Consider the following 17,232-nt stretch of genomic DNA (forward strand, 5'->3'; position numbering starts at 1 on the left):
GCCTACCTGATTTGTGACTGTGTCAGTCTGCCCATCTCCTGCTCCATGTGTTCCTGTAGCTCACCTGGTCGTAACACAGCATGGCACACAGGACACACTGGGGCCTGGGAGTCATACAGGACGTTCCCCTTACCTACTGACACAGAGAGGGGAGGAAAGGCGGAGGGAGGGGGCAAGAGGACGTCATTAGAACATTCGGTGTCAAATCGGATTCAGGTTTAACACACACACGTGCTCGAACGCTAGTGCGCACACACACACACACCGCCCCCCCACACACTCACCACCACCCTGTCAGGGAGCCTACATCATAAGCTGTCAATGGGAACATTAGCCCGGCCCACCCGCCCCATTGGGTTTCACTGATGGTATACGGCCATAAGCAGTCATCTGGGAAGGGAGTTATACTATATCAACATTTTACCAGGTAAATGAGGTGTTTTACTCCTGAAAGCCATTAATCACATGTAGAAAGGTATGGCCAACTCTCTGCATCGCATTTCCCTCTATATCTTAATACAACCAGACAAGAGACCGCCATAACATAGCCATTACAGAGGGAATATACAGTACGGTCAATAGCAATGACATGAATAAAAACAAAGGCCTCGTGCAGTAGGCCGACTTATCACCATTAAGAACACCGACACAGTATCACACCAGCCACTTCACATTTACATCATTTTAGCAGACGTTCTTATCCAGAGCAACTTACAGTGGTGAGGGAATACATTTTCATACTGGTCCCCCGTGGGAATCAAACTCACAAACCCTGGCAATGCAAGTGCCATGTTCTACCAAGTGAGCCACACAGATTTTTAACCTGAGAGCCTATTAGGGGCCTGCAGCATGTATAGTCACCTATCTGCTTCCCTCAGGAACCTATTGCACAACACATCAACGACACTCATAAGGACAAAATACATGACATGTGGCATGCTGGGAGCAGGTCGGCGTCCCCTCTGACATCAGCTGAGCTACGAGTGCCTAATGAGGACCCGAATAGGGAAAAAATGGTTGCTGAATAAAACATGGCCGCAAATAGCAAAAAAACCACTCAGTGTCCTTGGGAAAGTGACAGGTCATTCCGTGTTCCTCACGCCTTTTTTGCATCCCTCGCGGAAGCCTAAATGAGTTTTCCCGACACGCATCGAGCGTTGCCGGGCTTTCAGCGCTCCCCGGCCCGGAACATGCAGGCATTAGTAAACAATGAAATCTCGGGGCTGAAATTGAATTTATAACCACATTACCTGGAGAGATAAGCGTCTCTGAATGGCGCCGTGATAAGAGGAATGGGATTTTAATTTTCAGGTGGTTTATTGTCCCCGTTTTTGTAGACTCTCCCTCCCCATCCTTCCTCCGCCATATCCTGTCGACTCTTGTCTGCACCAGGCAACCTCCATGTTAGGGATGGTGTCCCAGCCCTGATTGAAGCTATATCTGTCCTAAAAAGCACTTTAATGACCAAGACTTAATTATGGCGATTGTGTGTGTGTGTGCGTGTGTGCGTGTGCGTGTGTGTACCTGCATGCGTGCACGTTCGAGACATCAACCACACGTGCTTCCTCCCCCTCCTTTCCTACTTCTCTCCCTCCCATAGCCGCGGGAAGTAGGGGTGCTGAGGGTTCTGCAGCACCCCCTGAAAAATCTAGTCCTGTATTACTGGACCGATATAGTCATCTGTAGCGCTGGCAAAAAATATTAGCACCCCCACCCCAAAACATCTTCCTGCGGCTATTCCCCCTCCCATTCCCCCTTCCCCCTCCCAGAAAAATGTGTCAGCATCAATAGGCCTCACCGCTGAGCCTGGGGAGGGGGGTCTCAGACACATAACAGGGGGGCAGTAAACTAGCCTATGTGGCTAGCTAGCTAGCTATCTCCCCATTTAAGAGGAGCTGATGGATTCCCTCTCTGTCTGGGAAGCTGTTCCCCCCCAGGCCTCCAAAGCTGTGTAGCACTCTCATTTGTTCTGCTCTTTGTTCAGCAGTGGTCACATCCCTCACTAAGGAGGCTAGAGGTTAGGCCAGTGGTTAGGCTACACTGTCTCTATTGCTGAGGGCAAACACATGCATGGTGGCATCAATGGTTAGGCTACCTCCTAGGTTATATCCTGAAGCCTTTGACTCTACAATAATATCCATACAGTTGTACTGTACAGCTAACTTGCGGTACATTGTGGCCTGCCAGAGGAAATGGTTTGTTGCAACAACAAAAAACAGAGAATGTCAGAAGGAACAACAGTTTACAAGTCACTTCCTAACACTCCTGTAATATAATATAATGCCATTTAGCAGACGCTTTTATCCAAACCGACTTATAGACATGCGTGTATTTTTTTATTTTTACATACGGATGGTACCGGGAATCGAAACCACTATCCTAGCGTTGCGAGTTTCATGCTCTCCCAACTCCTACGGTAACATATTTTGTATCTATAGTAGAAATCCCATTTTCAAATCTCAAAATCAATCAAGATTCGGGAAATAGTCTTTCTGTTATGGTTTGTTGTTGTCAGGAGGAAATCATATGGACGACAGAGCAGTATGACTGCATGTCAGCACAAAATAAATACAATCTTATCTTCTAAGGCCTTTCACAGGTGTCACCTGTGAGAGGAATGTTCTGTAGAAATACTGTATTGAGTTTTTGTCTAATCCCCTCACAATTAAATTACATAAAATAGGAACCCTCATATGGTTTGTGATGTACAATGTATTTAAATACACTAATGCTCTATTTAAGGGAAATCATATTTGATGAAGACAGAACTGTTGATATTGTAGGTTATAGGATCCTGGAAACACAGGCCTGCTGTATGTATGGGACATCAATTCTATCCCGTATAACCACACCACCAATACAGAGAGATCAGACAACCACACACACACACACACACACACACACACACACACACACACACACACACACACACACACACACACACACACACACACACACACACACACACACACACACACACACACACACACACACACACACACATCCCTAAAAAGACCATAGTCACCCTGTGGGCTGTGGTAATCGCTGATGCCAGCGCCCATATGACGGGTGCCACTACTGTAGAGACACACGTAGCTGAGATGGCTGACGTGACCTTTACAGAATGCCACATGTCATCAGGGCTTGATGTCAACCTGTGACATTAGGCCAGGGCATGAACAAGGCTATATGGACATGTTGTAAAGAATAACCCGCAGTGACAAAATCTGAAGATGTGGTATAACTATGATTGACAGACATGGGCAATGGTCAAGATTGGATTGTTTTGAATGGCTGGGTTATGGTATAGGCAAGCCTCCAGGATTATTTGTGTGCCTGCGTCTTGCTGTATGGCAGTCTCAAGATGCCGTCCTCGTTCATCACTCAGCTCCTGAAAGGAAGGCTGGAAATCAAGGCTAGCTGTATGCCTATCTGGTATGATAAAACATTGACACCGCGCCCTAACTACCATCATCAGACCAAAAACATTAATTTTCCCTTTCCACTTTAACGTCATAATAAGCACAGGCTCTATTATGTGTAATCAGTGGGTAGATTGCAGAGGCTTGTGGGGGCTGTAGTTGGCAAGCGTTCAGAGGAGACCTGAGTCATAAAAGTAATTGGCTCCCACCACACCTGTGCCCCGCCCCTTCCTGTCTCCCACGACAACCTGCTTCCTATTTAAAACATCACATCAAAAATATTACAGGATATTACTCAGTGCTTTTCATCCTACCTGTAACACACTTCCTACCTACGTCCCAAATGGCACCCTATTCCCTATGTAGTGCCTATGCGTCCCTATGGGTCATGGTCAAACGTAGTACACTATATAGGGAATAGGTTGCCATTTGGGACGCCGCCAAGCTCTCTGAAGTAAATGGCGGAGGGAAATGGGCTGCCGTTTGTTTTTATTGGGGAAATAATGGTCTATTGAGAGGTAGGCTATTTAACGAGTGACATAATAGGCCATGTACTGTAGCTGCTAACACATATGCTGAGGAGAGCCATTTCCCATTTCCGTGGTTTTCAAAAGGTCGGTAGGTTTTTTCCGACTTTTTATTCATCCCAGAATTTCCCGGGTATACAATAAAAAATAAAAGCAAATGTGATGTTGAGAAATACCCTTGCCTAACTGTTTTTACTGGTCAATTACCGTAATACACACATCCTCTGATTCCCAAATGGCACATTATTCCCTATTAAGTGCAATACTTTTGACCAGAGCCCTATGTGCCATGGTTCCCAGTTTCACCTCACACCACCCAATCCATTGTGTATAATGTCTTAAAGATACCGCACCACCACCACCATCCTTACCGCCACTCCCTCATTGCCTTTAATCAATGTCTCATTAGGGCTGTAATGACTAGTCATTGACTAGTAAAGGCTGTATTAACTCATTGTTGATGGGTCTTATGTCTACATTGAACATTAGAAGTACACATGGAGGACAGCACTGTAATTCCCAGTAGGGCAGGGGCTCTCAAGTCTTGAGACCTGCGAAGGAACATTTTGTAGTTTTCAAGCTAATTTCCTGCAATTCTACACATTTTGTCATGGGGAAGAGAGTTTTTGTTGATGCAGCTTTAATGCAAAAATCCTGCTATTGTACACAATATGTCATGAGGCAGGGAGGAAAAAAATGGGTCTAGAGTGTCACCCCCTTTGAAGAGGGGGATGACCGCGGCAGGTTTCCAATCTTCCAATCTTTCCAATATTCTTGGTACCATTTGAAAGGAAACACTTTGAAGTTTGTGGAAATGTGAATTGAATGTGGGAGAATATAACACAATAGATCTGGTAGAAGAAAATACAAAGAAAAAAAACAACCGGTGTTTTTTTACCACCATCTTTGAAATGCAAGAGAAAGGTCACAGTTATAGCCATCTCTCTGGTTGTAATTCCGATAGTGTCCACAAGATGGCAGCAGTGTATGTGCAAAGTTTCAGATTGATAACTTGAAGTATGACTGAACCTTTTAGTGTGAAGTCCCCAGGTACGTTTGGGCAAAACTTGAAGGAGACATTCGCATTCATATTCCATTTTTATGCAAGAATATTGTCAAATCTGTATACTTGGACTTTGATTTAGCTTTCCAAGTGTTAGTAGCCATATTATAAGTTCAACATTTGCAAAACAACCAGTTTTCATAACTTCATAACTCTGAATATCCTTATAATTTTTGTCCAAAATGAAAAGGTATGCAGTCATAGTAGCTACATTTCACGACATATACATGGTTTCTGGATACTCCCCGTAAAGCCCAGCTCATTGGCAATCTAGCTAGCTTTGTTTGAACCCGATTGGTGCTTATTTTACAAAGATACAGTCGTTCAAGTGATGGCCACCCACGTCATCGGCGTGCCATGAAGGCGTCGCTCTCTGACCAAATGTGGTGTCCTATTGGATATACTACACCCCTAATAAAATATTGGAGTCTTGTTACCTTCTAGGATCTCTGAGGAATAGATACGAACGTGATTTGACTCGTTGAAACAATGTTTAGGGTGAGATTTTCACAGATTCCTTTCTATGCAAATTGAAAAGGTGGAAATACATGGACCTATATATGGACCTTTTTAGGATATGAAAAATAATTTTATCCAACAAAACGACACTTCATGTTGTCTCTGGGACCCTTTGGATGATAATTCAGAGCAAGATTTCATAATGTAAGTACACATTTCACCTTCAGAGGTGAATTTATCAAACCTATCGCATTGAACAAAGTGTTTTGTTGTTAGGAGCTCTTCTCAAACAATAGCATGGCATTTTTTCGCAGTAATAGCTACTGTAAATTGGACAGTGCAGTTATATTAACAAGAATATAGCCAATATAAGACACTTATCCTGTATGTACCGACATTTGTTGTTACTCTAAAATCTGCGATCTTGACATAACACGCTGCATGATTTACAACTGTCCCATTGACGGAACGCCGATCCTTTTAAACAAATCAAAATATATTTTATATTTCAGATTCTTCAAAGTAGCCACCCTTTGCCTTGATGACAGCTTTGCACACTCTTGGCATTCTCTCAACCAGCTTCATATGATAGTCAGCTGGAATGCATTTTAATTAACAGGTATGCCTTGTTAAAAGTTCATTTGCATTTGAGCCAATCAGTTGTGTTGTGTTGTGACAAGGTATTTGTATTTATTATGGATTCCCATTAGCTGCTATCTGACCTGCCAAAACATTACAATACATTAACTACAGAATTCACAACACACTAAGTGGTAGGGGTGGGGTGATACACAGAAGAAAGCCCTATTTGGCAAGAACAGTCCAAATAAGCAAAGAGAAATGACAGTCCATCACTAAGACATGAAGGTCGGACAATTCTGAAAATTTCAAGAACTTTGAAAGTTTCTTCAAGTGCAGTCACAAAAACCATCAAGGACTATGATGAAACTGGCTCTCATGAGGACCGCCACAGGAAAGGAAGACCCAGAGTTACCTCTGCTGCAGAGGATAAGTTCATTAGAGTTAACTGCATCTCAGATTGCAGCCCAAATAAATGCTTCACAGAGTTCAAATAACAGACACATCTCAACATCAACTGTTCAGAGGAGACTGTGTGAATCAGGCCTTCATGGTCGAATTTCTGAAAAGAAACCACTGCTAAAGGACACCAATAATAAGAAGAAGAGACTTGCTTGGGCCAAGAAACACAAGCAATGGACAGTATGAGTCCAAATCTGCGATTTTTGGTTCCAACCAATGCTGAGTAGGTGAACGGATGATCTTCACATGTGTGGTTCCCACCGTGAAGTATGGAGGAGGAGGTGTGATGGTGCTTTGCTGGTGATTTTATTTTAAATTCAAGGCACACTTAACCAGCATGGCTACCACTGCATTCTGCAGTGATACACCATCCCATCTGGTTTGCGCTTAGTGGGACCATGATTTGTTTTTCAACAGGACAATGACCCAAAACACACCTCCAGGCTGTGTAAGGGCCATTTGACCAAGAAGGAGAGTGATGGAGTGCTGCATTAGATGACCTGGCCTCCACAATCACCTAACCTCAACCCAATTGTCACAGAAAATGTTGTTTTGTTGAAGGGAGGACCAAGGCACAGCGGGAATGTGGATACTCATCTTTCTTTAATGAAAAAAACAAGCAAAGCATCCACAGTGAAAAAACAATAAATGATACTCACGACAAGAACAGTTTTGCAGGCTAACAAACGCAGTGCAAAAACAACTACCCACAACCCCAAAGAAAAACACACACTACTATATAGGACTCCCAATCAAAGGCAACTCAACACACCTGCCTTCAATTGGGAGTCCAATCACCAACACAACACTTAACACACAAAAACCCTGCCACGTCCTGACCAAAACTAATACAATTGCTCCCTCTGCTGGTCAGGATGTGACAGTACCCCCCCCCTCAAGGTGCAGACCCCGGAATGCACCTTAAAAAAGAAAACACAAAAAAATCCCCAATACCCCCACAAAACCAATAAACCCTAAACAATAAGGGAGGGAAGGGAGGGTGGCTGCCGTCAACGACGGCACTGTGCTACACCCTCCCTCCCCAACCCACCTATCCTGGAGGTGGCTCAGGTCTCGACTGGCGGGCAGCTCTGGCGACTCTCGACTGGCGGGCAGCTCTGGCGACTCTTGACTGGCGGGCAGCTCTGGCGACTCTTGACTGGCGAGCAGCTCTGGCGACTCTTGACTGGCGAGGCTGGGCTGACGCACTAGACGCCTGATGCGTGGGGCTGGTACCAGACGTGCCAGCCTGGAGACACACACCTCCATGCTAGTGCGTGTAGCGGGAAACACCGGACCGTAGAGGCGCACTGGCAGTCTTGAGCGCAGGGTTGGCATCACCCCTTCAGGCTCGATGCTTACTTCACCCTGGCACATGCGGGGCGCTGGTACTGTGCCTACCGGCCTGAAAATCCCAGGCCTCACCACAGCCCCAACCCCAAAGCACGGGACCTGTCCAGTCTGTCTCTGCCCTACAAGGGTTCGGGGAGCTGGCCTGGGGCTCCAATCTCGCCCCGCCAAACAGCCCTTGTGCCCCCCCCCAAAAAATTATTGGGGCTGCCTCTCGGGTTCCCTTAACTCCCTTAACTTGTCCTCCCAGAATCTTCGCTCCTCCTGCCAAGTCCATCCATCCACGCTGTTCTCCTGTGGCTCCCTCCTCTTCCGCTGCTTGGTCCTTTTGTGGTGGGTAGTTCTGTCACAGAAAATGTCATTTTGTTGAAGGGAGGACCAAGGCGCAGCGGGAATGTGGATACTCATCTTTCTTTAATGAAAAAACACGCAAAGCATCCACAGTGAAAAAACAATAAATGATACTCACGACAAGAACAGTTTTGCAGGCTAACAAACGCAGTGCAAAAACAACTACCCACAACCCCAAAGAAAAACACACACTACTATATAGGACTCCCAATCAAAGGCAACTCAACACACCTGCCTTCAATTGGGAGTCCAATCACCAACACAACACTTAACACACAAAAACCCTGCCACGTCCTGACCAAAACTAATACAATTGCTCCCTCTGCTGGTCAGGACGTGACACCAATAGAGATGGTTTGGGATGAGTTGGACCGCAGAGTGAAGGAAAAGCAGCAAACAAGTGCTCAGCATATGTGGGAACTCCTTCAAGACTAGAAAAGCATTCCAGGAGAAGCTGGTTGAGAGAATGCCAAGAGTGTGCAAAGCTGTCATCAAGGCAAAGGGTGGCTACTTTGAAGAATCTCAAATATAAAATATATTTCATTTGTTTAACACTTTTTTGGTTACTACATGATTACATATGTGTTATTTCATAGTTTTGATGTCTTCACTCTTATTCTACAATGTAGAAAATAGTAAAAATAAAGAAAAACCCTTGAATGAGTAGGTGTGTCCAAACTTTTGACTGGTACTGTATATACGGCATATATATACATATATTTGTTTTTTACTAAATTTGTGCACTGGGCCTTTTCTACTCCTGTGTCCAGGCTTGGTGCTGGCCATTCTGAGACAAAAATATTGCTGCCCCGCAAAACTAGAATAATCCCAGTAAGCAAAATGAGGTTGAAAAGACATCCTAAAATACCTGTTTTCCAGACGTTGAAGTTAGGTTCAGTTTAAATTATTGGGCACACAAAATTGCATTGAAATGAATCCCGATTCCGACTTATGAAATGTGTTGTACGCCTTTCCTACGCACGTCTTTCCTACGCATTTCTCAGTAGTTGGTATCGTCCGGGTTTGGCCGGTGTAGGCCGTCATTGTAAATAAGAATGTGTTCTTAACTGTCTTTCCTAGTTAAATAAAGGTCAAATAAAAAATAAAGAAATACAATTTTAAAAATTTTCAGACTTATCTTATTCCAGTAGCGTGTGTAGGTAGGCCAAGCCAGAAAAAAGGCATATTACAACATATGTGTTGTGATAATTACGTTTTTTGCTCTATAACCTGTTAGTTGATATGCCTTGCAAACGTGATATATGCCTAAGGCCGAGACAATAAGAAGACACAGTTGCAGAATAAATTCCTCCTAGGAATTTCATCACAAAACCAGAGCGCAACCTCTGTCCGGTGAAGTCCACGAAGCATATTGGATGAACAAACAGTTACATGACCTACAGCATGGTTAAGAAAGTTCATGTTTCCGACATTTTCAGACTACTAAACAACTATTGATTTAGAACCATGGAGAGTTACTGCAAGTCGCAAAGAAAACAGAAACAGTCTATGACTCTGTCATACAGTACACACGTTGTACTGTTGTGCTAGGCTGCCTGGCTAAAATGCTTGCTCTCTAGCCTAAGTTCCTTTCATGGGCAATGTTAGCTGGTTAATATGAGCCATCTACATCTAGCTACCTATTGAACTCCCATCCTCTCAGTCCAGCGGCACAATGTATTTTATGGTTGGCTCAGAATTGCCTTTATAATCACTAGCCAGTATGGAGAATTAAGTAAAAGTCCAAATCCTATCTCCTTCTATGGCTAATTTAGAAGAGGGCCAATTTTAGCTAGCTAGCTAGCCACCGGAGGAAAACAACACAAGGAGAAGCAACAATTTTTTTGGTGCGCCAGGACCATTCAGAGTTGAGCTCACTCAGTTTAGCTCAATGCTGATTGGCTGTTATTTTATACTTTCTTTTAATCAATGGTGGCCAAATGCTTGCTGGCTTCCCTTGCATTCAATTCTACCATAGGCAGCAACAATGTCATACTCTTTATGACCCGACCACATCAGATAGATAGCCTACACATACAGAGACAGAGGGGCGCTGTTTTGCTCGCTCGGATGTTTTCTATGGTGAGATACATTTGTGAATTGAAGGAAATTATGAAAACAAAGAGAGGCGAACGATACATTGTTTTATGTTTCTTTCTTGGTCATTTTTTGAGGGAAGTCTGGCTTCTCTTGGCATCCATGAATACACGCCACTGCCTTACGCAGGTGCGTAGCGGGCTTTGCAAGCTTGTTTCCCATGCACGCACTGAATACATTTAATTCAATTGCTGAAAACCCTCCCACTTGCTGGCCAACAGATGTTCTCATGGCGTTTTTATTCAAATCAAATCAAGTTGTATTTGTCACATGCGCCGAATACAACAGGTGTAGACTTCACTGTGAAACGCTTACGAGCCCTTAACCAACAACACAGAGTTCAAAAAGTACGAAAAAAAATGGTAACACAACAAAACAACAATAACAAGTACCGGAACCGAGTCAATGTGCAGGGGTGCGAGGTAGTTGAGGCAATATGTACATGTAGGTAGGGATTAAAGTGACTAGGCAATCAGGATAGATAATAAACAGAGTAGCAGCAGCTCATATGAAGAGTGTGAAAGTGTGTGAAAGTCATGTGCAGAGATAGTGAGAGGGACTGTGGACAAAGCACAAAGGACAGGGACAGAGTCAAAGAAAGGTGTGTGTGTGTGTGTGTATGGCGTCAATATGCATGTGTGTGTTTTGTGTGTGTGAGCATATGTAGTGTGTGTGTTTGTGTGTGTTGGAGTGTCAGTGTAGTATTTGTGAGTGTGTGGGTAGAGTCCAGTGAGATAGAGTCAGTGCAAAAAAAGACTTGGGGCTCCGGTACTGCCTGCTGTGCGGTAGCAGAGAGAACAGTCTATGACTTGGGTGGCTGGAGTATTTGACCATTTTTAGGGCCTTCCTCTGACACCGCCTGGTATAGAGGTTCTGGATGGCAGGGAGCTCAGCCCCAGTGATGTACTGGGCCGTACGCACTACCCTCTGTAGCGCCTTACGGTCGGAGGCCAGGCCGTTGCCATAACAAACTGTGATGCAGCCAGTCAAGAAGTCCTCAACAGTGCAGCTGCAGAACCTTTTTGAGTATCCGAGGGCCCCTGCTAACTCTTTACAGCCTCCTGAGGGGGAGGAGGCGTTGTCGTGCCACCGAAAAAACTTGAAGCTCTAGACCCGCTCCACTATAGCCGCATCGATGTGAATGGGGGTGTGCACGGCCTTCCATTTCCTGTAGTCCACGATCAGCTCCCTTGTCAACAGGGTTTTCACTACATGTATCTAAAGCCAACCCTTTATATTTGGTATACCATAAATTATCATTTTCTCAACAGACTCAGTAGAATATATGGAGAGAACTGTAACGTTGGTCGTATAAAGGGGACCAAGGCGCAGCGTGTATAGTGCTCATATTTACTTTTAATGAATACACTTGAACAAAACGACCGAAACCAGTTCCGTCAGGTGACATACAGTAAACAGAAAACAACTACCCACAAAACCCAGGAAGAAAAACCCCTACTTAAATATGATCTCTAACCAGAGGCAACGAGGATCAGCTGCCTCCAAACAATCCCAACATAGAAATAGAAAAACTAGAACTTAAACATAGAAATAGAAAACATAGAACACAAAAACACCCCCTGCCACGCCCTGACCTACTCTACTATAGAAAATGACATCTTACTAGGGTCAGGACGTGACAAGAACAGTTCAGAATATTATGGATTATTGAAAGAAAGCAATGTAAATACACTCATAGGTATATTTGTCTCCTTTTCAACACCTATTGGGATATTTACTCTGATCTTGTATATTTTTTAGGCGTAGGAAAATATTTATGAATTATAAAAAAACAGAGTATATCAGAGTAAATCTCCCAATTGGTGCTGAAAAGGAGACAAATATTGAGTTGAGCAGCTGTGCTCCATCTTTCAACTCCTTGTGGAATTCAACCTCAAATTGACTCATTGTGAACCACCTCAGCCCCATAGCCCTTCTCTGATGACCCACCGATCAATGACAAGGCCCTTTGACCACAGGTCAATCAGAACAAAGACCTCCAACAAATATTGCAAACCTCTTTTTTTTTCTCTCTGTCTCTCTTTTTCTCTCTGTCTGTCTGTCTGTCTCTCTGTCTCTCTTTTTCTGTCTGTCTGTCTGTCTGTCTGTCTGTCTGTCTGTCTGTCTGTCTGTCTCTCTGTCTCTGTCTCTTTTTTTCTCTCTGTCTCTCTTTTTCTGTCTGTCTGTCTCTCTTTTTCTGTCTGTCTCTCTGTCTCTCTTTGTCTGTCACTACATGACAGACAAAGACAGACAGACAGACAGACAGACAGACAGACAGACAGACAGACAGACAGACAGACAGACAGACAGACAGACAGACAGACAGTCTGTCTGTCTGTCTGTCTGTCTGTCTGTCTGTCTGTCTGTCTGCGTCTCTGTCTCTGTCTCTGTCTCTGTCTCTGTCTCTGTCTCTCCCTCTCCCTCTTCCTCTTCATCTTCATCTCCTCTCTCTTCTCCATTACAGGTCACTATAGTTCCGACAGCTGTGGCCATGGCCGTGCATGTCCTCAGCCAATCATCTCTTTCTATCCGCAAATGAGAAAGAGAGTGGGCTCGACGGCCATGTCTCAACTACCAGGTTCTCCTCTTAGACCGTGTTCACCCCGAAGGAAAAATCTGCCTCTAGTCTTTTCAGACTGTAATCAATTCCGCCTCTTTGAAATGCATGGCTCAATGATCTTTGATACTGATCTACAAATCTGGGAAAAAAAGGGAAAGCAGAGAGTGTGAGTTGCGGTGAAGTTAAGGTTGCCCTTAGGGCTGGTCGATAGGACTATATCTAAACCTCAGAACTACAAACACAATATTTATGAGGTAAGCGTTCTCTGTCCAACACCTGTAGAGGAACAGTGCCCCTCCGCTTCAGTTTCCCATTGTGTCATACGGATGCCTCTGGCTTTGACGTTACTCTAACACATTATGAAGGCTCGCACATACTTATAACAAGCGTTATACCTGCATTATAAAGCTTGATGCCTGCAGGTTTTAAGGAAAGTGTTGGTGACGTGGTGATATAAGCCGGTTCACAGATCAAATCAAATCAACGCTTATTCGTCTGAGAGGTAACAGCTGTCACAGGCTAAGTGACATCAGCTGAACACTGGTAATCAAGTGGGAGATAACATTTACTTTCAGCGGCTGAGCATAGGCCCTACAGTGACAGCTGGATTCCGCTGTCATGAAGACACTATCATCCGGCTATAAATCTCGGTGGACTGCTCTAGTTTTCTTATCTGAGCTATCTGGACTATGAGTGAACCAGTCCTTCCCATCTGAAAGAGACACATTTCTCTCTTGTCAATAAGGTGTGTGGTTGGCTGTGTGTGTGTGGCCTGAGTGGGTCTGAAGGAGGCATTAAGAGGCTAATAGAGTAATCATAGCCCCTCGTTAAAGGTCTAATTAGATTGGCCCTTAAAATACAGATTGCTATTAGTCGACCCACTGATTAACACACACTGCTGGCCTGGGCTTTTCTTTCTCTTTCTCTTTCTCTTTCTCTCTCTCTCTCTCTCTCTCTCTCTCCCCCTCTCTCTCTCTCTCTCTCTCTCTCTCTCTCTCTCTCTCTCTCTCTCTCCCTCCCTCTCCCCCTCTCTCTCCCTCTCTCTGTCTCCCACTCTCTTTTTTCATGCTCTCTCTCCCGCTCTCTGTCTCTCGCATTCTTTTTTCATGCTCGCACCCTCTCTCCCTCTCCCGCTCTCCCTTTCCCTCTGTCTCTCACTCTTTTTCGTGCTCGCTCTCTCTCTCCCTCTCCCGCTCTCTCTTTCCCTCTCTCCCTCACTACCTCTCTCACTCTCTTTTTTTGCTCTCCCTATCTCGCTCTCTTTTTCGTTCTCCCTCTCCCCCTCTCCCTCTCTCTGTCAACAGCCTGTCAATTAGTGCTTAATGGGAGAAAATGAAAGGCTCATTCTACGAAGCTGATTGCATCAAGCACTTTGACCCTGAACACTCACAGTCAATGGGACTTCTAGATAGCAGGGGACCTCGAGTCACGGATGCACGAAAGCACGAACGCACGCAGACACACAAACACACGCAAGCACGCACACATACTGTACATACGCACACCCAGACACAGAGACACACACACATGCACACTCACACCTGTCCCCCATACACCAAAGGTGTGAGAGGTTGGAAACAGGAAAACAGTACTAATAGCGACCAGCACCACATCCCACATAGCCCTCAAAGTTATCCGGCTTCCTATCCTGTCTCTCCGCATTCAGATAACATCAGATGCTGTCTCACAGTCACATACCGCTGTTGCTGGGAGGAGGGACATAGCAGAGAAAGCTAGCATTCCTAAAGTGCCGATCTAGGATCAGTTTGAACTGTTGGATCATAATGACCAGGATCACATGGACAGGTCCTAGATCAGCACTCTTACTCTGAGGTGCTTTGTGAATATGGGCCCTGGTGTACTGATCAACCAGTGTTTGTGTTTCCACACACAGCCTGGCACATTAACTGTCTCTGTAATCCCATACTGTCTGTCTGTCTGTCTGTCTGTCTGTCTGTCTGTCTGTCTGTCTGTCTGTCTGTCTGACTGACTAAACGTCAGCTTCTGTATCTGAGAGACGATCCTTTCATTACGGAATACATACAACCCACTGGGCACAAACATCAAATCAATGTTTCAACGTCATTTCATTGAAATGACGTGGAAACAACGTTAATTCAACCAGTGTGTGCCCAGTGGGAAGACACATGCCTAAACACACACAGAGTCATGCAAAAATCGCTGGCAGGTCTGGACGTCTGACCCCCCCCCCCCCCCCCCCCCCCCCAGAGTAGCTGGTTCTCATTTAGTGTGCCAGTGTGGTTGAACAGGGCAGCGGTTGACTTATTCAGGGCAAGACAATCAGTCAGACAAGACACACAGACACCGACCCAGCACTATCACTGGAATAAGGGCAGCCAAATAAAGGGAGCCTTCACACCACAGTGGAGAAACACAGTGGCCGATGTTTTGTGCCAGCGTGTGTGCATGTGTGTGTGTGAATGCGCATTTGCCTGTGTGTTTGTGTGCACGTACAGTACCAGTCAAAGGTTTGGACACACCTACTCACTCAAGGGTTTTTCTTTCTTTTTTTACTATTTTCTACATTGGAGAATAAGAGTGAAGACATAAACACTATGAAATAACACATATGGAATCACGTCGCAACCAAAAAAGTGTTAAACAAATCAAAATATATTTTATATTTAAGATTCTTCAAAGTAGCCACCCTTTGCATTGATGACAGTTTTGCACACTCTTGGCATTCTCTCAACCAGCTTCACCTGGAAGGCTTTTCCAACAGTCTTGAAGGAGTTCCCACATATGCTGAGCACTTGTTGAGTGCTTTTCCTTCACTCTGTGGTCCAACTCATCCCAAACCATCTCAATTGGGTTGAGGTCAGGTGATTGTGGAGGCCAGGTCATCTAATGTAGCACTCCATCACTCTCCTTCTTGGTCAAATAGCCCTTACACAGCCTGGAGGTGTGATTTGAGTCCTTTTCTTGTTGAAAAACTGTGTAACCAGCAAACACCCACACGCCATCACTCCTCCTCCTCCATGCTTCACAGTGGGAACCACACATGAGGAGATCATCCATTCACCTATTCTGCGTCTCACAAAGACACCAAACAATCTCAAATTTGGACTCATAATGATGGACTGTCATTTCTCTTTGCTTATTTGAACTGGTCTTATCATTATATGGACTTGGTATTTTACCAAATAGGGCTATCTTCTCTGTACTACCCCTATCGTGTCACGACACAACTGATTGGCTCAAACACATTAAGAAGGTTGGTTACTGCATGATTCCAATGTCAAAATTGGTTAAAAAAATTAAGAAAAACCGTTGACTGAGTAAGTGTGTCCAAAATGTTGACTGGCACTGTACATGCGTGTGTATGTGTGTGTGTGTGTGTCCGTGTGCGTGCGTGTGCCTGCATACGCACGCGCGCGTGTATTCACGCAAATGCACGCGTTTGACCGCATACGTGTCTGTAGCCCTGGTGAGCTCGCTCCTCGCTCATCAATACGCCCCAGCGATCCTCCCTCCCCGTCTGCTAACACAGAAGAACAAAGACCATTGGCAACGCGGGCCAGTTATAGATCCTCGCTTCTCTGTTCTTGTTCAATCCAAGTCATGCCGCGGTGCTGTAGCCAGGCCACTTTCAGCTGAAAGTTCAATCTCCTCTCTCCTCCACTGAACAGAGCTTCAAAAGAGTGGCTTGAGCTAATGAGCCTGGACCTTTGCCAGTTAGAACCTGTCCTCGGTTCTAGCCCACCCAGACCCAGTGGTACGATACTGCTATAACACTGACTGTCCTGGGATTTTGTATACTCAATACTGTATAATTCTGGATAACATTCTCTGCATTACAATGTGCGTGGCTGGCACAGAATATAATTAATCAGATCTGTGACCACACCCCCGTAATGCTGCTAAATCTATTTCAGAGTTTTAGACCTTTTTATCTTCGAGAGACAGACACACAGCTTAACCGAGGAGTAAGCTTACACTACAGCAAGCAGGATATGGGAAATTTCACATCGTTCCAATTCCTACAATTATTTGGATTATTTTATGACATTGGGTTCTCATTCCATTATGGACTGACCTCTTCATTTGCCTGCCTCTAACCAGGTTTATACTGTCCAGCACTGCTTGTGTGGTCTACGAGGACAATTAGCATCATCCACCATCAACCCTCCTCAAGCACTCTGCCAAATCACCCCTGACAGACACACACACACGCACACACACACACACACACACACACACACACACACACACACACACACACACACACACACACACACACACACACACACACACACACAGACTCTTTACCACCATAATAAATAGCTGAGACAACACATAAAATGTTATATACAGCTGGACCGCTGTTTTCATACCAATTAC

General features: G+C 44.8%; 1 protein-coding gene across 1 annotated transcript in view; it reads right to left on the bottom strand.

Moving 5' to 3' along the window:
- LOC115158941 (E3 ubiquitin-protein ligase RNF220-like) overlaps nt 1-17,232 on the bottom strand; it is a 52,036-nt gene that overhangs the window by 16,949 nt on the left and 17,855 nt on the right. Inside the window, exon 3 of the mRNA XM_029708382.1 lies at nt 7-133. Within this exon, the coding sequence (XP_029564242.1) occupies nt 7-133 (127 nt within the window). The remainder of the gene's footprint in view (nt 1-6; nt 134-17,232) is intronic.

This window comes from Salmo trutta, chromosome 22, assembly GCF_901001165.1.
Source record: "Salmo trutta chromosome 22, fSalTru1.1, whole genome shotgun sequence".
NCBI classification, from domain to species: domain Eukaryota; kingdom Metazoa; phylum Chordata; class Actinopteri; order Salmoniformes; family Salmonidae; genus Salmo; species Salmo trutta.